This window comes from Heterodontus francisci, chromosome 13 (genome assembly GCF_036365525.1).
Source record: "Heterodontus francisci isolate sHetFra1 chromosome 13, sHetFra1.hap1, whole genome shotgun sequence".
NCBI classification, from domain to species: Eukaryota; Metazoa; Chordata; class Chondrichthyes; order Heterodontiformes; family Heterodontidae; genus Heterodontus; species Heterodontus francisci.
This window is the reverse complement of record NC_090383.1, coordinates 25113962-25137451: the sequence shown is the minus strand read 5'-3', so window position 1 is coordinate 25137451 and position 23490 is coordinate 25113962. Positions and strand designations below refer to the sequence as shown.

General features: G+C 41.4%; 1 protein-coding gene across 3 annotated transcripts in view; it reads left to right on the top strand.

Annotated features, from left to right (window-relative positions):
• The window catches only part of LOC137376290 (son of sevenless homolog 1), a 365559-nt gene that overhangs the window by 266691 nt on the left and 75378 nt on the right, over positions 1 to 23490 (top strand). For all 3 annotated transcript variants that reach the window (XM_068044542.1, XM_068044541.1, XM_068044540.1), the window contains 2 exons: positions 1155 to 1282; positions 2342 to 2997. In XM_068044542.1, coding sequence (XP_067900643.1) covers positions 1155 to 1282; positions 2342 to 2997 — 784 coding nt within the window. The remainder of the gene's footprint in view (positions 1 to 1154; positions 1283 to 2341; positions 2998 to 23490) is intronic.

Here is a 23490-nt window from a genome sequence, read left to right as displayed (position 1 = left end):
CCACTTTCTCGAGGGCAATTAGGGATGGTCAATAAATGCTGGCCTCGCCAGCGACACCCACATTCCATGAATGAATTTTTAAAAAACCTAACGAAATCTTATGCTACGCAAAAACCTAATGTTCAGAATGAGGCTCAAGCATCAAGTAAAATCTTTAATGACTGCAGAAGAAGATGCAAGCGGCAACTTAATGGATAGATTGTCATTATAACAAAAGAATTGATTCACAAGCATAACTCCTAAAAGTCAAGTTGTGCACAGACAGAAGATTTTTAATAATATATAGATTTAAAAATAATGGTAAAATAAGGAATATCATGCAAGAACGAAAAGACAAAACTAATAAAAGGCTGATGACCTGAAAATAGAAAAGGAAAAACCAGAATGGTAAAATGGAAAATTACCCTAAAGCAAGGGAAATACCTATCTATGTATAAAGTTTATTCTCTATTTATCTTATATCTGTTTTAAAAGATAATGAAGCGTGTAACAGAGAAAAAAAAGTCTTTCTTTTCCAGTAGCAGAATACATAGTGTGCAATGCAACTCTCCTGCAGATAATATTTAAGTTTACTGGATTTGCTCGTACTTCAGGTTTGTCAATCTATAGCTGAAGAATATACTTCCTTCCTGGGTTTTATTTACATATTTGCTGCCACAGTCTGATTGTCATAGAAACAATAGCCAGCCTTCTGATATATGTTGGCTTCAACATAACATGCTTTGGTGCCTTACTTAACCCAGTTGCTTGATACAAAAAAGGAAGCTCATCATTACAGTAAAAGAAGCACATCTGACGTATTTTTCTTTTCCTCACTATTTATTGTAGGGGTTGCTTGCTCTGCCCTAGTTTACCTTGAGTTTATCTTTATGCTGCAAGCACCTGTTGTCATCAAGGTAGAATAAAGATTGATCATTCATATATTCTTCATAAATTCTATAATTGATTGGTTTAAGTTCAAAATTGTTCAAGGTATTATCCTGTTGCTAGTTGATGGAGATAAACAGTCAAACATATTGATAATCTTGGTAAACCCTAAAATGTTGTTCCTTCTTACATCATGAGCATCTGCTTGCATCTTATTGATATGCGCCCCTTAAACAGCTATAAACCACTTAAAACTTATTCATTCTTTCCCCACCTCTTAACAACAGCAATTAGAAGAGAAAAGTGAAGATGAAGAAGACAAAGAATGCTTAAAACAAGCCATAACTGCTCTTCTTAACCTCCAGAGCAGTATGGAAAGGATTTGTTCAAAATCACTCGCAAAAAGAAGGCTGAGGTAAGCAATTTCCATTCATCTCTGCATTTTTCCTGATTAGCCACATCTGTAAGTTCCTGTTGTTCCCATTTCCTCTTACTGTTAGCAAAGAGCAATAATAGACGGCTTTAGTGGTAGGCCTGCTTTTTACACAGGAAGTGACGTCAGGTGCAAAAAGCTTGTTTTTGTTCGAAGCATCTTATACTCTTAAGTTGCTTGTACAACTGAAGCTAAAACCAAGCAGCATCCTGATTATGAACATGGAAACTTTGCTGGGCATCAGGTGGTAAGCAGTGAAACACTTTAAAAGGAATTGCTTAAAAGGTGCTTTTTTAAGAGAAACAAGCTATACTGTTTTGCTTTTAAAAATTAAAGGCATTCCATGAAAATGTTCCATGTTGCTGCCCTAACTGTCCCTAAGAAAAAGGTGGATATTTGTATCTTTTTGTTTCAGTTGATTTTTTTGCTTTTCCGTTTGATGAGATGAAACTGAATAGAGTTGTTCTCACTATTTAAGTTCAACAAATTATCAGTACATTTAAGTAGAACAAATATGACAACTGCACTAGAGTGTTTTTTTTTAAGCAGAAAGCCAAAGCTTAAATTTCAAAGTGACCCACAGTGAGTGATATTACTTTCTCATTTGGGCTGCTCGGTGGAATACTTCAGTATGCAGAAGAGTGTGACTTCCCAGGAAGAAAGGGAAAAACAGCAGGACTGGTCCACTAATGCAGAAGTATGCTTTGTATTGACCAATCGTGAGCTTGTTGACAATAGACCAAGAGAAATTTATGACCTGGATTCTTCTGGCTAAAGAATGAAATGTGTTAGTGGGTTGCACAAAAGGGAATAAGTATTTTTAAACTTAAGGAAATATATAACTTTTAAAATGATAAAATACATTATGAAAACTGGATATTGTATTAAAATATTTGTTTCTATTACATAACTGCTCTGTACAAAAATTAACAGTTTTCACTGAACAGTTGAGTTGTCTGCGCCAATGCATGGACATTTGAGTTCACCCTTCAGTATTAATATATTGAAATTTTGTAATTAGAGCATTATTTTCTCTTCCAGTGAATCTGCCTGTCGTTTTTATAATCAACAAATGAAAAGCAAACACCTGGCAATTAAAAAAATGAATGAGATCCAGAAAAATATTGATGGTTGGGAAGGCAAGGACATTGGACAGTGCTGTAATGAATTTATTATGGAAGGCACACTCACACGTGTGGGTGCAAAACATGAAAGGCACATATTCCTATTTGATGGCTTGATGATTTGCTGTAAATCAAATCATGGTCAGCCTAGGTTGCCTGGTGGAAGCTATGCAGAATATCGTCTCAAGGAGAAGTTTTTCATGCGTAAAGTACAGATCAATGACAAAGATGACACTAATGAGTACAAACATGCTTTTGAAGTTATCTTGAAGGATGAAAACAGTGTAACTTTTGCTGCCAAATCAGCAGAGGAAAAGAATAATTGGATGGCAGCTTTAATTTCTTTACAATATCGTAGTACACTGGAGAGAATGTTGGACACCACTATGCTACAGGAGGAAAAAGAGGAGCCACTTAGGCTCCCAAGTCCTGAGGTGTACAGGTTTGCTGAGCCGGACTCTGAGGAGAACATTGTGTTTGAGGAGAATGTGCAATCTAAATCGGGAATTCCCATTATCAAAGCTGGAACGGTTATAAAATTGATCGAACGGCTTACTTACCATATGTATGCAGGTAAGTACAGCCTTTTTGTTGCAACCTGTGCAGTATTGAAGAATTTTGTACTTAGTTCTTTCTATGTAAATGGGTCAGATGCTGTAAGAGATTTAAACTATTGCTAATTTATTTAGAATTGTCAATTACAGCAGCCTTCCCTTTCATTTATTTATTTATACAGCTTAAACATTATTCTTATACGTGGGAACCTTTTAAGCTTGCCTTGGTGGAGCTAATAAAATGTTAACCATGAGCGATTCAACAAGTAAGCACTATAACAGAGACATGAAGAGCCGTTTATGTCTATAATTAAAATAATCTTTGGCCTCCTTATCTCGAGAGACAATGGGTAAGCGCCTGGAGGTGGTCAGTGGTGTGTGGAGCAGCGCCTGGAGTGGCTATAAAGGCCAATTCTAGAGTGACAGGCTCTACCACAGGTGCTGCAGAAAAATTTGTTTGTCGGGGCTGTTACACAGTTGGCTCTCCCCTTGCACCTCTGTCTTTTTTCCTGCCAACTACTAAGTCTCTTCGACTCGCCACACTTTAGCCCCGCCTTTATGGCTGCCCGCCAGCTCTGGCGAACGCTGGCAACTGACTCCCACGACGGATAACACAAATACAAGGAAGAACGTTGTAAAAATATCTCCAATATTCCTTATCATTTTTTGTTTAAAGCATTCCAACTTTAGAGAAAAAATTATGTTTAGGTTCAAAAGTTGCTGGGCTAAGCTTAAGCATCATTCATGGTAGAGATCATGGCAATATTTTGATGTAAGTTTCACCAATGATAAGTGCTATTCCAATGTACATGTTTGAATAGAATTTGATATGTTCCTCCAGTTCATTGCTTTCCTGCAGAATGTCTTTTTGGATAAGTCTGTTTCAATAATGTCATATGGTTATTTTTGTTCCGGTGGTTTGGTTTTTGTGTGTATTTATACCAGTTGACATTGTTAGAACAAAGGTCACTTCTAATCTTGGAACTATTTCTACCCAGCCTTTTGAGTCATCTTTTCCTTATTTCATCTGTGTACACATAAAGCAGGGAAGTTAAGAGTTCAGACTTGGGCAGTGCCTTTTCTATGATGAATTTTCTGGAGAAAGCAAGCAAGTGTGAATTTTAGTAACTGATTGTGTTGATGTCTCAAATTTTCATTTATGTTTAAATCAACTTTATAATTTGGTATGAGAGCCATACCAGGTATTGATGCCCTTGTGGCCTTAATTGGATGCAAGTGACTGCAATAGATGATGCAACAATTTGTCCTAGTCCAGATTTTTTTTGTTTGTTTTTCGTTTAACTTCCAACTTCTTGAAAAGACGCACTTCAACACCAGAACAAATCATATTCGGCTTCAGTAATTTAAAGCCAGTGACGGTTGATAGTAATCTTAGTAAATTTTGTTCTTATGAAGGTGAAAGCTGACACTACTAGAAACAAACATTTTCTCTTCTCTTCATCCATTGTCAGTATGAAACACTCCTGGGTCAGTCACTTGGAAAGTAAAGTTCTGCCTCAATAAATTATTTTAACCTACCCTCTGGAGGTGGAACTCTGACTGTACCAATGTGATTTTTTATTTCTCTTATCTGCCAGCCTTAAGTGTTTTATTTTCCTATTATTATTTTTTGCTATAGATCCAGTTTTGTATCAGTAGGATTATAAATGTTGCATTGTAGTAATGCAGTTGGAAATATTTATGACATGCATAGCTAAATGTTAAATAAAATCCATGTTCTGATCGTGAGACATTAGTTTTATTGTTGAAGTTGTATGCACTGTTTCCAGCTCACATGTCAAATATGTATAATTTGGTATATAAGTCAGAAAAATGTTCCCAGAGGGAAGTAAATGGTGTGTCTATTTTTATTGGTGGGAAAAAGGTGCTTCCTGTTCATTGCACCTCCCGCAACTGAGTCATTCATAAAGGCCTTTCCTACCATTTGTGAAGCTCAATTTGAATTAAATGCCTCATGTTCATTTCCTGTCAGAAAAGAAGTAAAAATTTTGCTCCTTTCATTTCAGCTTTTAAAAGAAAAATATAAGCTGAGTAAGTAGGCACAGGGTTGCCAAAGGTGTGAAACTGTCAGCATTTGCCCAGCATGTATGTCACTGTAACGTGTTCTATTTTTAGTGTTCTGGTGCTTTAGTTCACTGCTTGTACGTAAACAGAGTGTCTGTTTCCTTTCTTGTGGAATTCAAGGATGATTGTTTGCAAAGGAGCTTATTGTTCATCCTTGATTCAGAACTGTTTGGGATGGGATGGGGGTTCTTCGCATTTGGGGGATTCTTAGTGTTATCAAGCAAATAAGCTTCCTGGAAAAAAGCTTTGCTGCCACAACTAAGAAATGTTTAAAGATATAACTTGTTTTGTACCAATTAGATGAAGAGATAGTAGTAGTTTATGCTGAATGAGAACAGTTAAATATAAGCCCTACTTGTACCTTAATCTTGTTTCCTGGTTCCTGTTGCTGAATCAGAATAAATAGTTGTGGATCCAAACGTTTCAGTGTGAAAAGTGAACTGTGTGGCTGATAGTGTAATATGGAGTCTTACCCTTCTCGTTTAAGGATCTATGGAGCAAAGTGATTTGTATTGATTGATAATTACAAGAAAATAAAACAAGGCTGGCAGATAAGAAAAATTTAAAAAATCACATTGGTGCAGTCAGTGTTCCTCCTCTGGAGGTTAGGTTAAAATAATTTGTTGAGGCAGAACTTTACTTGCCAACTGACTGACCCAGGAGTGTTTCACACTGACAATGGATGAAGAAAAGAGAAAATGTTTCAGTTTCTAGCAGTGCCAGCCTTCACCTTCATAAGAAGAAAATTTACCAAGAATACTATAGTAATTTAGTAATTTACGGGGAGACCCTGTGGGCATTGAGAAATCAAAAATAAGTTACATAGAATTCCAAATTAGGCTGTCATACGATACAGTGGAGCTCACTTTTGAAAGTAAACTTTGATTAAACTTATTTAAGATTCCCTCAATATCACCTTCATGACCATCTACTGAAGTGCGAATCAGTTCTTGACATCAGATCCTGATTTACCTAAAATATTTGAAATAGTGGGTGCATTTATACTCCATAAAGTAAATTGAAGACAAATTGCTCCCATGTTCACTTTGGGTTTGCAGAGCCGATGTACACTGTTTCTTCCCTAAACCTAATAGGAACATAGGAGCAGGAATAGGCCAATCAGCCCATCGAGCCTGCCTCGCCGTTCAATACGATCATGGCTGATCATCCACTTCAATGCCTTTTTCCCACACTATCCTCATATCCCCTTATTTCATTTGTATTTAGAAATCTGTCAATCTCTGCTTTAAACATACTCAATGACTGAGCTTCCACAGCCCTCTGGGGTAGAGAATTCCAGAGATTCACAACCCTCTGAGTAAATAAATTTCTCCTCATCTCTGTCCTAAGTGGCTTCCCCCTTATTTTGAAATTGTGTCTCCTGGTTCTCGACTCCCCAACTAGGGGAGACATCTCATCTGCATCTACCCTGTCTATCCCTTTAAGTATTTTGTAGCTTTCAATGAAATCAGCTCTCATTCTTCGAATAGGAACGTAATGTTTACTTCAAAGTGTCTTTTAACACTCCTGTAGCTGCCTGAAGAACAGCACACATTTTTATTTTTTTTAATTAATTTTCCATTATGCAAAATTGGCACTGTTAGTAAAATCTTAATTTTGTACGTGCAATGAGAAATTAGTACATTGTTGCTGGGGGTTTCGTATCCAGTGCTCCATTTAGATCTCTGAAAAATCCATACTAGCACACTGACTCTTGCATTACAACGAAGTGGAAACCTCTTTACTGTGACACTAATATAATTGTACCCATAGTCATAATGAAAATCAAATTCACAAGGCCAGCCTCAGAAGTACAATGCACAAGTGCATCAACAATCTCCTTGTATAATGTTTTATATATTACTAAAAGGCTTTTAGCTAGAGTCTGCTACTCGCTGAAGTACTCAATATCTGCTTTCATATTAAATTTAAGCTTGTTCAGCAGTGGTACACAATATCTGTAAAGCCAACTTAGTTTTTGTTTTGTTCATTTACGTTCTCTATATGTGGCTGGGCGATATATATCTCCCACCGGGAAGTTCAAGACTCGCTCAAAGTCCACATACTCTGGTATCAATGGTAGACCTTGTTAAGAGTTTTCCATGGCAAGTCATTTGTTCACTTTAGTGTCTGTGACCGAAATAAAGAGGCTGATACCAAACAGATCTGACAGCAGTTACAAAACTAGCATGAAGAAGACAGCATCTTGCAAAGTTGAACTATGGTTCAAACCTAAAAGCAGACTCTGCCATCTAGCTCTTCTTATTTCTTCTAACATTCAAACACCTACATCTTTAGGTGTGCTCTAAGTTTGTGTGCATGAGCAACACTGGTTTTGCTGCAAGCTATGTTCCTCCCTTTTCTGCTTATGGTTGAAAAGAGGTCAAGGTTCATCATGTCTCTGATGTCGGCTTATCCACCATAAGCACCTTTGACCAATTTAAGGAGCGAGTAGCAAAGCTTTGGATGGTGAGGCTGCATGTGTTACAATCTTAAAATGGGGACTTAATCTCATGTGCTATTCTTAAACATCAGCCTCCACTTCTCTTAATGTCTCCATTTATGGACATCTTACGGTTAACAATATTGGAATTATGACAGGTTACTCGCCAACCCTACAGTTTTATGTGGTACAGTGCACCTTTTTTAAACCTGAGAATATCATTTTTTTCAAACTTCTAATATTGGTGTATAAGAAGAAGGGAGGGCGTGGAGACTTCATGACATTACCATTTCTTTAAAATATTTATTGCTGGTAGAAATGTTGTGAAATTTTACCTTTGCTCATGCTTCCAGAGTCGGAGAAGATGTGAGTAATTTTGTTCTCCTCACTTAAGCCCAATTTAGAGACCTTGAGCATCTCTCCATGGTTGCTAGCCCAATCCAAAAAGTAAAACTCAAAATGACTGCCACATTTTCAAAATAGTCTTCAGCAGTCTTTATTCCAGTTTGTGAGAAACTGACAAATAAGGGACCAGCGTGCATCATTACCAAAATAGGTTCAATCAACAGGGAAGATTCCTTGGTACAACAAAAGCCTGCAGATGGAATGAATCTGTAGATTGGTCCAGCAATGGGGATCATTTTCTGCCTGGTCTGGCAAGACTGAAAATAAAATAATTATACAGATAAATGAGCACACAAAGGCAACAAGTCCATCATAAAGGTACAACAACAGCAATCAACCTGCAAAATCAGGAGGCCAAGCTAGGAGGTGAGCACTTTCTCAAGTGTGATTATGGCAGACCTGGTAAAGAACTCTCAATAAACATTACAAGAAGTAAAAGAGATAAATTCTTGCCGGCTTTTATTCTCCTACAGCTGGAAACCATCAAACAGGTTACATGGGTAGCAGAAGTCTAGAAAGAAGTAATTTGGGGTGGGGGGGGTAGCTAACTGTTAACAACAGTGCTGTGTCTCTAGAAAATCAAAATTAAAATCCTTCTCGAAAAAGAAAAGTTGATTTTTACCAAATCGGGTGATCTAGACATCAGGTCCTGATACAACGAGCACCAAGTATTAATGAAGATAATAGTGCACTACATATGCTTAACATGAAATAGAGAAGTATCGTGTGAAAGTTGACATTTGGCTTTGGTTGTGATCAGTGTGTACAGACTGAACATCAGATAAAGAAAACGCAGGTTTCTGTCCAAAGTGACCTAACTTGTCAGAGGGTTTAAATTATTATTGCAGGAATTGTGAAATGGCAGGCCACAAAGAAAAGTAAATCAATCAGGGATTTCACAACAAACCTTGGGCAAATGTTTTCTGTGAGTGAAGAGGGCAATATGTTCCTTGGAAACCAAGTTTTGATATTCCCACTTTTAGTTGATCATTGAAAGTAGTCCAAATGCCATACTTAATGATATAACTTCTCCTTATTATACCCACAACTGGATTGGTGCCAGAAATAACGCTCGTGTTTACTACAAGGTGGAAATTATGAATAGGTGTTAAATGCTAATAGATAAATTCCTGTTGCATCTGCTGATACTGCTAATTCAGCAGAAATTCAAGCCTATTGCAAATATTAAATGATATGAAATATTTTCAATGTATTTATACCCATCTATTGAAGAGAAATTGGCAAAGGTTGCTAAAGATTGTGCAGTTTGTCCCAAATTCATTATCCAGTACCAGATGTTACAAATCTATGTTTCCTTAGAGGGAGTCACAGAACACATGCTCTCGCTATTTCCATTTTGTCAATCACAGATATGGCCATCCCTGATTCATTCCTGGTATTGCTGTCCAACAACATCCCCCTCCTAACCTTTCTTCCTTCTGTGTCCATCTCTGGGAAAACAAGCTGCACTTCCAAGTTTCCAACTGTCTAGCCTTAGGCCCTCCATTTACCTCAACAATTCTGTAGCTACCGAACTATTCAATCACACCCTTGCCTCTAGCTTTGATGCCCTTGTCCCCATTGAAGATATTACTCTCTCACACCCTGGTCATTTTCTCTAGTACAGGCCTCATCTCCTCTCCCTTATGTCTAAAAGACACAGACTTGTACATTTATGGTGGACAATTGGTTTTGCTATTTATGGCCAGATCTGGCTAGACCACATAAAGCACAATTGGATTCTGCTGTCTTCTGCCAAAACTGCTCACTATTCCACGATCATCCTGGAATGCAGAGATAACCGCCAGCTTCTCTTCACTTACAAACATTTTTTAAACCCCTCTCCCCGGCGTCCTCCACCCTCATGTACAACAAGTGCGACAAACTCATGGGCTTAATTGTCACTAAGATTGAGACCATCCATTCAGCTGCCTGTGCTGCTTCCCTCCCTTCCACTAGCCCACCAGGTCAAACTTCCCCTGAGGTTCCCCCCCCACCAACCCTAGCCCTGAACTTGCATCTTCCTCTAGTTTCTCTCTTATCTCCCCCTTATGCCCATCTTGTCCATGAAACACATTGCCTGCTCCCTCAACCCTACTCCCACCAAACTGCTACCACCCAACTTCACTTCTTGGCCCCCATATTAACTTATAATGCTAATGGTTTCCTCTTGGCTGTCATCACTGTCCTTGAAAAAAAAATCCCTACCCTTGACTCCTCTGTCCATGCAAACGTCTGCCCCGACCCAAAGTTCCTCTCAAGTCCTTGTTGTCACCTTCCAAATCTGTTCCCATCTTTCCTGCAACTCCATGTTTGTATCCCTCCTATCAGGTTTCCACCCCTGCCACAGTACTCTGGCAACTGTCTGAGGCTGAACCAGACTGTTTGCAATCTTGGTGTCGTTTTTGACGCCTAAATGAGGTTCCGACCACATATCCGCTCCATCACCAGGATCGCCTACTTCCTCCTCTGTAAAATTGCCCGACTCTCACTCAGCTTATCTGCTGCTCCAACCCTCATCCATGTCTTTGTTACCTCTAGACTTGACTATTCCAATGTTCTCCTGACTGTCCTTCCATCTTCCACTCTACGTTAACTTAAGCTCATACAAAACTCAGCTGCCTATATCGCAAGTCTCTCAAGTTCCATTCACCCATCACTCCATGCTCATCAACTTACATTGGCTATCCTTCAAACCCTTCCGTGGCCTTGTCCCTCCCTATCTCTGTAATCTCCTCCAGCCCTGTAATTCTCCCAGATCTCCTCCAATTCTGGCCCTGGTCTCTTGCAGATCCCCGATTTTAATCATTCCACCATTGGTGGCCATTTATTCAGCTGCCTAGGCCCCAGGCTATGGAATTCCCTCCCTAAACCTCTTTCCTATTTTAAAACTTAACTGGACCAGCCTTATAAATATTGGCAACAAGAGCAGGTCAGCAACTGGGAATTCTGCGGCGAATAACTCACATCCTGACTCCCCAAAATCTTTCCACCATCTACAGGGCACAAGTCAAGAGTATGATCGAGAACTCCCTACTTGCCTGGATGTGTGCAGCTCCAATAACACACAGGAAGGTTGGCACCCTGTCCACCACCTTCAACATTCACTCCCTCCGCCACTGGTGCACAGTGGCAGCAGTGTGCACCATATACAAGATGGACTGCAGCAACTCGCCAAGGCTCCTTCGATTGCAGCTTCCAGACCCGTGACCTTTATCACCTAGAAGAATAAGGGCAGTGGATACGTGCGTAAACCACCACCAGCAAGTTCCCCTCCAAGTCACACACCATCCTGACTTGGAACTATATCGCCGTTCCTTCATTGTCATTGGGGTCAAAATCCTGGAACACTCTCCCTAACAGCACTGTGGGTGTACCTACACCACACGGACTGCAGTGGTTCAAGAAGGCGGCTCACCACCATCTTCTCGAGGACAATTAGGGATGGGCAATAAAGGCTGGCCTTGTCAGCAATGCTCACATTCCATGAATGGAAAAAAAACTCCTTAAAACTTACTTCTCGCCAAGCTTTCTGTTATCTGCCCTAATATTTCCTTACGTGGCTCAGTTTTCAGATTTTGTTTGATAGCATTCCGATGAAGCACCTTGTGATGTTTTAGCACATTAAAGGTGCTATATAAATACAAATTTTTATTATTGATAGACTTCATTAGAGCAGCACCATTAATGTTGCCTTATTTTGATATACTTCCTATTTGTGTTGTTACAGCCAGGCAGTAAGGGGTGTGGGTGGTTCCCCCTGTTCACCTCCCAACTGACAGCAATCGTGTTTTGCTAAAATTATGCTTTAGCCCCTGAGTGTCTTTCGGGTCAAATAAACAGACAAAGGACAGGTTTTCACGTAGGTTTAAAAAAAAACTATTTATAAACGAATCCCGAAATAATCGCAACCTCACTCTCTCACACGTTCACCCACACACACATACACGAGAATAGATAGATAGAGAGAAAAGGGGAAGAGCTAGTTTCAAGTCCCAAGTGAGGTAAGTGTTCTTGATTATTGAGTCTTCTCAGAAGGAAGAAGTCTTTTTTTAAAAGTTACAGCCCTGATTATTCAGTCTTGAACTTGTGGAGGTTTTGTAGAGCTCTTGTGGTTGTAATGCAGCCCAAAGCTGGTGGTGTGTAGTTTGTTACCTTCACAGATGGTTAGTCTCAAAGTCACTTTGTGATGTCTCTGCTGTGGTGGCTGTTCCTGGTCAGCAGGGCTCTTCTCTTGCCTGCTGGATTCTTTTCACAGGCTTTCTGTGATGCTGGCTTGATCTCTCCTCTCTCTCCAGAGAGCTACCTTTTTAAGGTAAAAGTTTCTTGCATTGGAGTTTCTGTTAGGAGATGCATGGCCCTCTCCCCTGTTGTAATCACACAGTGGGCCAAGATCTGATAACCATGGCCATAATGTCAGTATGCAGTACCTCCTTTCAATTTCAAAGGGGTCTCCCCAAGGTTCACAAGCTCCATCTTTGCAGACGAGTTTGTGGATTTCTAGTACATGAGGGTCACATGGTCACTACTCCCTTTTGACTGTGTATGTGTCCATGTTCTTGTGATTTTGTTTAGCAGTTAACTTTTTAAATTCACAGTTCTTCCATTTCATTGTTTATTTCATCACGGCTCCTTCCATGCATAACCATTGTTATGATCCTGTAGTTTTTTTTCTGGGAAGAATGCAGTGTGCCTTTAAGGCTGGAAAAGGAGCAGTACTGCTTTAAGGCAACAAGCTCCAGAGACTGAGTCAAAGATTGCATTCTCGTTGCCCTGGGATACAGCCACTCGGAGACTGTGATTCAAAGAGTGCATTCTGGTTGCCCTGGGATACAGCCACTCAGAGACTGAGAATTGAGAGATACGTTATTGCCGATTGACATTTGAAACGAGTTGAAAAGCTGGCTTTTGAGACACAGTTAACAGAGACAGACACAGACTGTCAGCCAGCATATACTGAAGGAAAAGAGAGCTCTCTCTCAGTTTATTTAAACCCTATTTATTATACTCTCAGATTCCTGATGTCAAGCCAGATTAATTTCTTAAAAGAAAATAACCAAATTCATTTAACTACTGAACTGTAATTGCTGAAATTCATCGCTGGAAAAGAAGAGATCAATTCAGCTGCTGAACTAGACTACGGACTGTTCTACTGTTGATAAACCTTTTTTCCCCCCAATCGGACCGCAGTGAGGACTTCAAGCAACCTTGGACTGTTACACGTTAGAAGAGTCGACGTCGGCAGGAGCGTAAATCTGCCAGGACGCTATTTTTTCTATTTTAAATGTTGTTTATATTTTAACAGTGTTTAAGAATTAGTTTTTCTAATTAAACAGTTAATTTGTTGACCTAAAGACACCTGGTTTGGTTAACCTCATTCAGGGGTTAATAGATGGTGCAATTTGGCTGGGTCTTCCTTTAATTTGGAAAGTTTAAAATGATATGCTAGGCGATCTGTGGAGGGATGGGACTGAATCAACAATGCATTTCTTCCACCACAATCGGAATCGTATATTTTGATTGGGGGCTTTGACTTGAGGGGTTGGTCGTAGCACAGTATATAGAGGTTGAAATTAATTTACCAGTAAACTTTTATTCCTCTCCCTCGTTCTTTCTGATCTAGAATGACAGTGCTCTGCTATTATTTCTCTGCTGTTATTTCACTGTTTGATCATTTTGATTTAATAATTTTTAAAATCTACTGTAATACTTTATGCGCATTCTGGCCTATTGAATCTCACTTTAGTCTTTTGCAGTGAAAGAACTTAAAGGACAATCTTAATGAGGTTGTTAAACAGTTGCTTGCCCAAGACATGTATTTACATAAGATCATAAGAATTAAGAGCTAGAGTAGACCATTTGGCCCTTCAAGCCTGCTCTGTTATTCAACAAGACCATGGCTGATGATCTATCTCATCTCCACCTTATTGCACTTTCCCCATATCCCTTAGTTCCCTTAATCCCCATTATAACTTCTGTTAAAGGGAGTGAGATATTAGGAGATTTCCTCCATGGGATCATGCCCATCCCTATTTGCATGTAGAATTTGAACAGATAATCTTTCATGTTTTTTAAATAATTTGATGCCCCAAAAAACTACAGGCAAGACGAAGCATCCATGTAGGATTGTTACGGCCAGGTGATGAGGGGGTCACAGTCACCCCTCTTGCCCTTCCTCTTATTTGACCGTAACTGGGCTTATTCCTTTTTAAACAATAGTTGTGCTTATAACTTCAGTGAGTGTTTTACCTTTAATGTGTTAGTGAAAGAACCAATCGGACAGGTTTTCTTGAGTTTAAACAAGAAAGGCAAGTTTATTATACTCAATAATCTAAACTTTTTGGGATTTTCTTCTCCCTGCTGCTTTCACATGCATTCAAGTCCTCTGAAGAAGGAATTTTCCTCCACACAAGATCAGGGGGCAGGTTGTTCAACCTTGCCCATCTAAGAGCGAAGTCCAAAGTACGGAAAGTCCTCATCAGGGAACTCCTCTTTGCTGACGATGCTGCTTTAACATCTCACACTGAAGAGTGCCTGCAGAGTCTCATCGACAGGTTTGCGGCTGCCTGCAATGAATTTGGCCTAACCATCAGCCTCAAGAAAACGAACATCATGGGGCAGGACGTCAGAAATGCTCCATCCATCAATATTGGCAACCAAGCTCTGGAAGTGGTTCAAGAGTTCACCTGCCTAGGCTCAACTATCACCAGTAACCTGTCTCTAGATGCAGAAATCAAAAAGCGCATGGGTAAGGCTTCCACTGCTATGTCCAGACTGGCCAAGAGAGTGTGGGAAAATGGCGCACTGACACGGAACACAAAAGTCTGAGTGTATCAGGCTTGTGTCCTCAGTACCTTGCTCTATGGCAGCGAGGCCTGGACAACGTATGTCAGCCAAGAGCAACGTCTCAATTCATTCCATCTTCGCTGCCTCCGGAGAATACTTGGCATCAGGTGGCAGGACCGTATCTCCAACACAGAAGTCCTCGAGGCGGCCAACATCCCCAGCTTGTACACACTACTGAGTCAGCGGCGCTTGAGATGGCTTGGCCATGTGAGCCGCATGGAAGATGGCAGGATCCCCAAAGACACATTGTACAGCGAGCTTGCCACTGGTATCAGACCCACCGGCCGTCCATGTCTCCGCTTTAAAGACGTCTGCAAACGCGACATGAAGTCCTGTGACATTGATCACAAGTCGTGGGAGTCAGTTGCCAGCGTTCGCCAGAGCTGGCGGGCAGCCATAAAGACGGGGCTAAAATGTGGCGAGTCAGAGAGACTTAGTAATTGGCAGGAAAAAAGACAGAGGCGCAATGGGAGAGCCAACTGTGCAACAGCCCCGACAAACAAATTTCTCTGCAGCACCTGTGGAAAAGCCTGTCACTCTAGAATTGGCCTTTATAGCCACTCCAGGCGCTGCTTCACAAACCACTGACTACCTCCAGGCGCGTATCCATTGTCTCTCGAGATAAGGAGGCCAAAGAATAAGATCTAAATATAATTTTAAAAAGCGACACATTCACACGTGGACCATACACACAAATAGATTACAAAGTGGAAAGTAGGTTTTTTAGTTGGATTAAAGTCCAGAATAAGTAAAAGTTAAATACGCAGTCTGAGGTTGGATGATTCGGTGGTCTTCTGGCTGGAGTTGTGTTCTTGAAGTCTTGGCTGGTCAAAGTACACTTTGTGGCTGGCCAGCTTTGCTCAGGGTTTTCTTGGAGACAGACCTGTGTCTGGCTCTCTTCCCCTCGTCTCTGGCTGTAGTAGTCTGTAGGCTTGGAGGGTCCACAGTCACAAACTGTTTTCAAACTTGATGTTTTCTGGAGAGAGAGAAAGGGAAGCACACAGCCTTCTCTGCTGCTGCACACTCAGTTACTGCTTGTCTCTTTTGTGTATCAAAAACACCCAGTTTTTCACAGCGTGGGGAGATGGTCACATGGATCTCCCAATTGCCTTTGTTTTTAATGAGGTCCAAAGTCTAAAACCCAAAACCCCTCTCAGGTGGTATTATCAGTGTTTACCCCCTGGAGGGACGTCCCCATGCATGAATGCCTCATGATGGCTTTGAATGTCCCGCTAACTAGGGTGATCTGGATAATCTCCTCAGCTAGCCAAAGCATTGTCCTGGCCGGGATTCCTGTGAGACTTGTGTCTCTGATTTGATGATCTAGTATTTCAGGTGCAAATTGCGGTGGCCATCTTGGTTGTCAGTTTTTTAAAAAGTTAACTGTAGGATTCTTTCCACGAAAAGTTTAATGTGCGTTTCTAACCAATTAATTAATATTTCTCATTTGGCATATCGTGTTTTCTTGACATACCCGCACCACGCGGAATGAAAAGTGACAATAGAAACATTTCATTAGTTGTAGGGGAAGAAAGAAGAAAACACACATTCATTCTCAACATTCACTCCTCAAATTCACTCACTAATCTAAGAAATTGCTGTAGCTGGCTTTGTCTGCAACAGATGTGCTTATTTGATTTTTTTGGGAGTTTGTCTGGGATGGTTATGTGTTGTCAAATGGGCTTAAAGTTTCTCTAGTATCAATTTGTAATATCCTGGGGATGTGCATTCTCAATAAACGTGGTTGTTGGTTAAGCTTGGGGTCTCCAAATTTCCATTATTGCTGAAGCAAGTTCTCCTGTATGTACAAGCTTTAACCCCTCAACTGCTGTTTTTGCAACACATGGCTTTAACCATTCAGGTTCCAGCACCTTGATAATTTTTCTCCCTCTAGTGGCAGTGGATAATAAATTGTTTTTTTAGCCCCTGTGAGATGTCTGAGATTTCCTCTGAGCTTGCTGAATTCTGAATTGAAATTTCTGGGTTTCATCAGCTTTAGGTTTGGGACCTGACCATTGGGATCTTCAGTGGGTAGATTCACACTGACCTCACTTTTAATTTTCTGGTGATTCACACAAGTGCTGTTTACTTTAGGGCATTTTGCTTTCCTTTTTCCCATTACTGTCGGGAAGATCTCTTTGCAAATCTGCCCCATGTCCTCTGGGACATTCCTGCTCACAGGTGTCTGTCCAGCTTTCACTGCAGTCCCCTGTGGCACTTTGACTAGGTGAGGCACCTCCCTCATTGTTGATCTGCCTTTTTGGGAACTTTCCTTGTGTCTGCAGTTCTGTAAATGCTGTTAGCCCCCTTGGTAGGGTGCCTCTTTGGGCTGCATTTAAGTAGGAGAGTGTGGGGTCTAATTTTCCCAACATTTCACTTTGGCTAAATAGACAGTAGGGGGTTCCAGTGGAGAATCCTCCAGGCCCCCCTCTAACCTGTCCTCACTGTCCTTTTCGTCCCCTTCCTCCCTAACTGTCTGACAGACCTGTGCTTGTCTGTCCCCTTTTGTTTTTGGAAGGGGTCCCACACAATCCACCAGCAGTCTGCTGAGGGGTTTCCCAAAAGCTGGCATGGGAATTAGGGGTGCAGGTTTTATTGCAGTTTGGGCCTCCCCACAACCTGGCACCTATGGTAAGTTTTACAGAACCCCACCACATCTTTGTGGAACTTTGACCAGTCAAAATGCTGGCTTATGCAGGTTTCGGTTTTTCGTACACTGACATGTTCAGCCATTGGAAGTTTGTGGGCCGTTTTTAGTATTTCTTTATGCTACCTCAGTGGCACCACTGCCTGGTGAACCACCGTCCATTCTTCGTCCACAGGTCTGTGGGGAGGTCTCCACTTCCTCATCAGCACCTTATTCTTTAAATAGTAGCACCCAGGGACTCCCTCTGCTTCAGTTTTGGTTTGGGCAGTCTGTGCTAATTTCTTTAATACCTAGTCGGCTTGCTGAGTCTCAACTATGGAAGCTCTGTTTAACCCATCCTTTGGGTCTTCTAACTTCCCAAAGAAGGTTTCAGATAACCAGACAGTAGGGTCACCTATCTGTGGTGCCAGTTCAGCCTCCTCTGATAGAGCTTGTTTGACCATGGACCAAGTCACCACACAATCAGGGAAAATGCTGAGACCGTCTCCTGCAACTGCTCTGTCTCCTTGATCCCTTTTGTTCTCTCTCAAACTACTGGGGAAGCTACCACCTTTGCCCCCACCAGATCATTACCGAGGAGCAGGTCGACCCCATCCACAGGTAAACTAGGGATAATCCCCACAGTTACTGGTCCTGAAACTAGGTCACATTCCAAGTACACTCGATATAAAGGTATTGAATGTATACACCCCTCCAATACCATTCACTAGCATCCCAGCATTCACTGCACTTTCTGGGGGAAAGGTCATGCCTTTTCCCAGCAGAAGGGATTTGGTGGCCCTTGTATCCATGAGTATGACTATGGGCTTGCTTGCCCCACTGGAGGGGTATGGGGTCACTTTTCCTTGGGATACAAAATCCTGGTAACCTTCAGGGAGTTTGCTAGATTTTCCCGCATTCACAGCGGTAGGTTTACTGGATCTGACTGTCACAGTTAAAGCCACACCTGCCCTGCTGTGTTTTTCCAGGGCCCCTTCTCCTGCACTGGTCTATTGTGCCCTGATTAATCCGACAGATTTTCCCCGTAATTTGTGCAGTCAGCTCAGAGGTGACCTGCCTTGTTGCAGTGGAAACATACAGGTCTTCGGGTCTCACTCCTGCTCTCAATACCATCTTTTTTGGCTTGAGGAGGGCCCCCTGTGTGTCCAGCTTTCCATTCTCACCCAGGGCTGTTCGGGCTCTTATCACCCTCCCACCTTATATCCTTTTTGGGTTTGTGGGGTTGTCTAGGGAAGGGTTTCCCTTGGGCTAAGGGCTTGTGTACAAGAGTAAATTCATCAGCCAGAATTGTGGCCTGCCTGGCTCTTTGAACTTTTTGTTCCTCTACATAGGTTTTAATAGAAAGGGAAAGTGAGTTTTTAAACTCCTCGAAAAGGATCACCACTCTGAGGTTTTCATATGTGGGCTGTACCTTAAGTGTCCTTATCAACTGGTCAAAAGCAAGCTGCTTAACTCTTTCAAACTCGAGGTAAATTTGGTTAGGCTGCTTTCGGAGAGTTTAGAATTTCTGGCGGTACGCTTCCAGTACTAGCTCATATGCTTCCAGAATAGCATTTTTTAGTGATCTCATAATCTGATGAATTTTCATTTGGCAACAGTGAATAAACCTCATGGGCTTTTCCTGTTAGCTTGCTTAGCAACAACAGAGTCCAGCTCTCTGCTGCCCATTTCAGCTGTCTTGCAAGCTTTTCAAAAATGACGAAAAATGCTTCCGCATCCCCCCTCATTGAACATTGGAATCAACTGGGAGAACTTTAAGAGCTCAGCACATGGTCCTGAGCTAGGGTTCGCTTCCTCACTAGCCATGCCTTCGCTGGGTGTATTGGGTCACCCCCTAGTTGATTCAAGCTGCCTTAGTTCTCTTTCCTCCTTCTCCTTCTGGAAAGCTCTCTATTTTTCCTTCTTTTCATTTCTTTTTCCCTTTCTTCCCTTTTTCCCTTTCTTGACACTCTCTCTGTTCTTTCTCTGTCTGGAAGTCTAATTCTAGTCTCCTAATTGTATTTTTGCTAACATTACCCTGTCCGATTCTGACTCTAACCCTGCCTCAGGGACAGGAGGGTGTGACTCCTAAGTGAGTTAGGTCAGGGGAATCAGCATGTAGTGATGGAGGACCTCAGCCCCTGACTTTGTCCAACAGGTACGAGGTCCTTGCTACCTGTGTGGATGAAGAGAAGGACTGCAAGGTAGGTGAGCTGACTGACCATGGCACCATGGTGAAAGATGCCATTCCAGTGGGAGGAGTGAAGAAGAATGTGGTAGTGATAGGAGATAATATAGTCAGGGGGATAGATACTGTTCTCTGCAGCCACGACCGGGTGCTCCGACGGCTATGTTGCCTGTCTGGTGCCAGGGTAAAGGACATCTCCTCGTGACTGGAGAGGAATCTGGAGTGGAAGGAAGAAGATCCAGTTGTCGTGGTCCATGTGGGAACCAATGACATAGGTAGAGCCAGAAATGATCTGCTTAGAGAATTTGAGGAGTTAGGGTCCAAACTAAAACACAGAACATCAAAGGTAATCATCTCCAGATTGTTACCTGAACCACGTGCAAATTGACACAGGGTCAAGCAGATTAGAGAACTAAATGCATAGCTCAAAGAGTGGTGTGGGAAGAAGGAGTTTCGATTTTTGGGGCACTGGCATCAGTACTCAGGGAAGAGGGAGCTATTCTGTTGGGATGGGCTTCACTTGAACCAGGCTGGGACCAGTGTCCTGGTCAATCGCATAATTCGGGCTGTTGACAGGGCTTTAAACTAACAGGGGAGGGGTGGGATGGAGGCTTTAGTAAGGGGAAATTTAGAAATCCAAAGAGAGAGGTCAGGGCATCAGAGCAGAATAGGGATGTGGGTTAATGCCAACAGAATAGGAGAGGAAGGGACAGAGAGTTTAACAAGAATTGTACATCGATAAATAAGGTCATTGCAGGGAATAGAGGTAATAAAATGAAATTAAAGTTCCTTTATCTGAATGCACGAAGCATCTATAATAAGGTAGATGAACTAGCGACACGAATAGAAGTAACTGATCTAGATCTAATTGCCATTACCGAGACATGGTTACAAGGAGATCAAGGTTGGGAAATGAATATTCCAGGGTACACAATGTTTCAGAGAGACAGACAGAATGGCAAAGGAGGGTGGGGGTAGTGGGGGGTGGGGGTGGTGATGGTGGGTAGCCTTGACAGTAAAGTATGATATAAGGGCATTAATAAGAAGCGATCTGGCCTCAGAAGATTATGAAGTAGAATCAGTTTGGGTGGAAATTAGGAATAGCAGGAGTCAGAAAACACTAGTGGGAGTAGTTTACAGCCCCCCCTAACAGTAGCTATATTATTGGACAGAACATTAAATGGGAAATTATTGGAGTGTTTTAAAAATGTAATATATTAATTGTGGGGGGCTTTAAACTGCATATAGACTGAGACAATGACATTGGCAACAGTGGTCTAGAAGATGAGTTTGTAAAATGTTTTTGTGACAGTTTCTTGGAGCAATATGTTGTAGAATTGACTCGGGATAAAGCTATCTTAGATGTCGTATTGTGTAATGAAGCAGAGTTAATAAGCAATGTCATTAGTAAAAGATCCACTGGGAAATAGTGATCATAATACCATTGAATTTCATATTAAGTTTGAAAGTGACACATTTCAATCACAAGCCAGAATCTTAAACTTAAACAAAGCCAATTACGAAGGTATGAGGGGCGAAGGTTAATTGGGCAAATAGACAGGAAGGTATGGTGGTAAATGAACAGTGGGAAACATTTAAAGAAACAATTCAAAGAGTTCAACAAAAGTACATTTCGTTCAAAAGCAAAAACTCGTCAAGAAAATCCCATCTGTGGCTTACTCAGGAGGGTAAGGAGAGTATTAGACTAAAAGAAAAGGCTTACAATGTTGCAAAAAATAGTAGCAAGTCTGAGGATTGGGAGTGTTTTAGAAACCAGCAAAGGGCCACCAAAAAGTTGATAAAAATGAAAAGATAGAATGGGAGTAAACTCGCCAGCAATATAAAAACAGATTGTCAGAGCTTTTATAAGTATATAAAAAGGAAGAGAGTAGCTAAAGTAGACAGTGGTCCTTTAGAGGCAGAGACAAGAGAAATCATCATGGGGAATGAGGAAATGGCAGAGGCATTGAACAAATATTTTGTGTCTGTTTTCACAGTAGAAGACACAAGTTCCATACCAGAAATAGGCAGTAACCAAGGGGCTAAAAAGAGTGAGGAAATTAAGGAAATTGATATCAGCCGAGAAAAAGTATTGGAAAAACTTGAGGGACTAAAATCTGACAAGTCCCCAGGACCAGATGGTCTACACCCTAGGGTTCTAAAAGAGATAGCCGCAGAGATGGTGGATGCGTTGGCTATGACTTTCCAGAATTCTTTAGATTCAGGAACGGTCCCATCAGATTGGAAGTTGACAAATGTTACACCACTTTTCAAGAAAGGAGGTAGAGAGAAAAAAGGGAATTACAGGCCAGTTAACACAACATCAGGCATTGGGAAGATGCTGGAAACTATTAATAAAGAAGTCTTAACATTGCATTTGGAAAAGCATCGTATGATTAAAACAAGTCAACATGGTTTTAAGGGAGATCCTGTTTGACAAATTTGTTAAGAGTTTTTTGAGGATGTAACTAGTAGGGTAGATAAAGGGAAACCCGTAGATGTTGTATACCTGGATTTCCGAAAGGCTTTCAATAAGGTGCCACATAAAAGATTAATAGGCAAGATAAGGGCTCGTGGTGTTGGGGTTAATATATTAGCGTGGCTAGAGGATTGGTTAACAGACAGGAAGCAGAGAGTGGGCATAAATGGGGCATTTTCAAGTTGGCAGGCAGTGAATAGGGGGGTGCTGCAAGGATCAGTGCTGGGGCCTCAGCTGTTTACACTTTATATTAATGACTTGGATGAAGAGACAGCGAGGAATGTATCTAAGTTTGCTAATGATACAAAGCTTGGTGGGAAGGTAAGCTGTGGGGAGGACATAGAGAGGCTGTAGAGAAATAGACAGGTTTAGTGAGTTTGCAAAAGGATGGCAAATGGAGTACAGTGTAGGGAAGTGTGAAGTTGTTCACTTTGGTCATAAAAACAGAAAAGCAAGGAACGGACAAAGTTAATATGCAGGTGCAGCAGGCTATTAGGAAGGCAAATGGCATGTTGGCCATTATTGCAAGGGGATTCGAGTACAGGAATAATGACGTCTTACTAAAATTGTACAGGGCTTTGGTGAGACCGCACCTGGAATACTGTGTGCCGTTTTGGTCTCCACATTTAAGAAAGGATATAAAAACAAGAAATGCTGGAACCACTCAGCAGGTCTGGCAGCATCTGTGGAAAGAGAAGCAGAGTTAACGTTTCGGGTCAGCGACCCTTCATTGGAACTGACCAGAAAGGATCAGTAAGAAAGGATATACTTGCATTGGAGGCGGTGCAGCAAAGATTTACTAAATTGGTCCCTGGCATGAGGGGTTTGTCCTTTGATGAGAGGCTGAGTAAATTGGGCCTATATTCTCTGGAGTTTAGCAGAATGAGAACCGATCTAATTGAGACATACAAGATTCTGAAAGGGCGTGATAGGGTAGAAGCTGAGAGATTGTTTCTGCTGGTCGGGGAATCTAGAACGTGGGGACACAGTCTCAGGATAAGGGGATGATCATTCAGGACTGAGATGAGGGGAAATTACTTCATTCAAAGGGTTGTGAATCTTAGGAATTCTCATACCCCAGAGGGGTGTGGATGCTCCGTCATTGAATAAATTTAAGGCGGGGATAGATAGATTTTTGGTGTGTCAGGGAATGAAAAGATATGGGGAGCGGGTAGAAAAGTGGAATTGAAGCCCAAGATCAGTCATGATTGTATTGAATGGCGAGGCAGGCTCGATGGGCCATATGGTGTACTTCTGCTCCTATTTCTTGTGTTGTCTCTGAATCTTCAGGTTCAAGTGAAAAATGGTTGGCCACAAGTCTTAGGATTTTGGATTTCTTAGCTTTTGAACGGAAAGTAATCCCTAACTGCCCAGTTACATTCCTCAACTCTTCAATAGATAGAGCCTTTAATCTATCCCAAGTTACTTCACTCTGGCTTA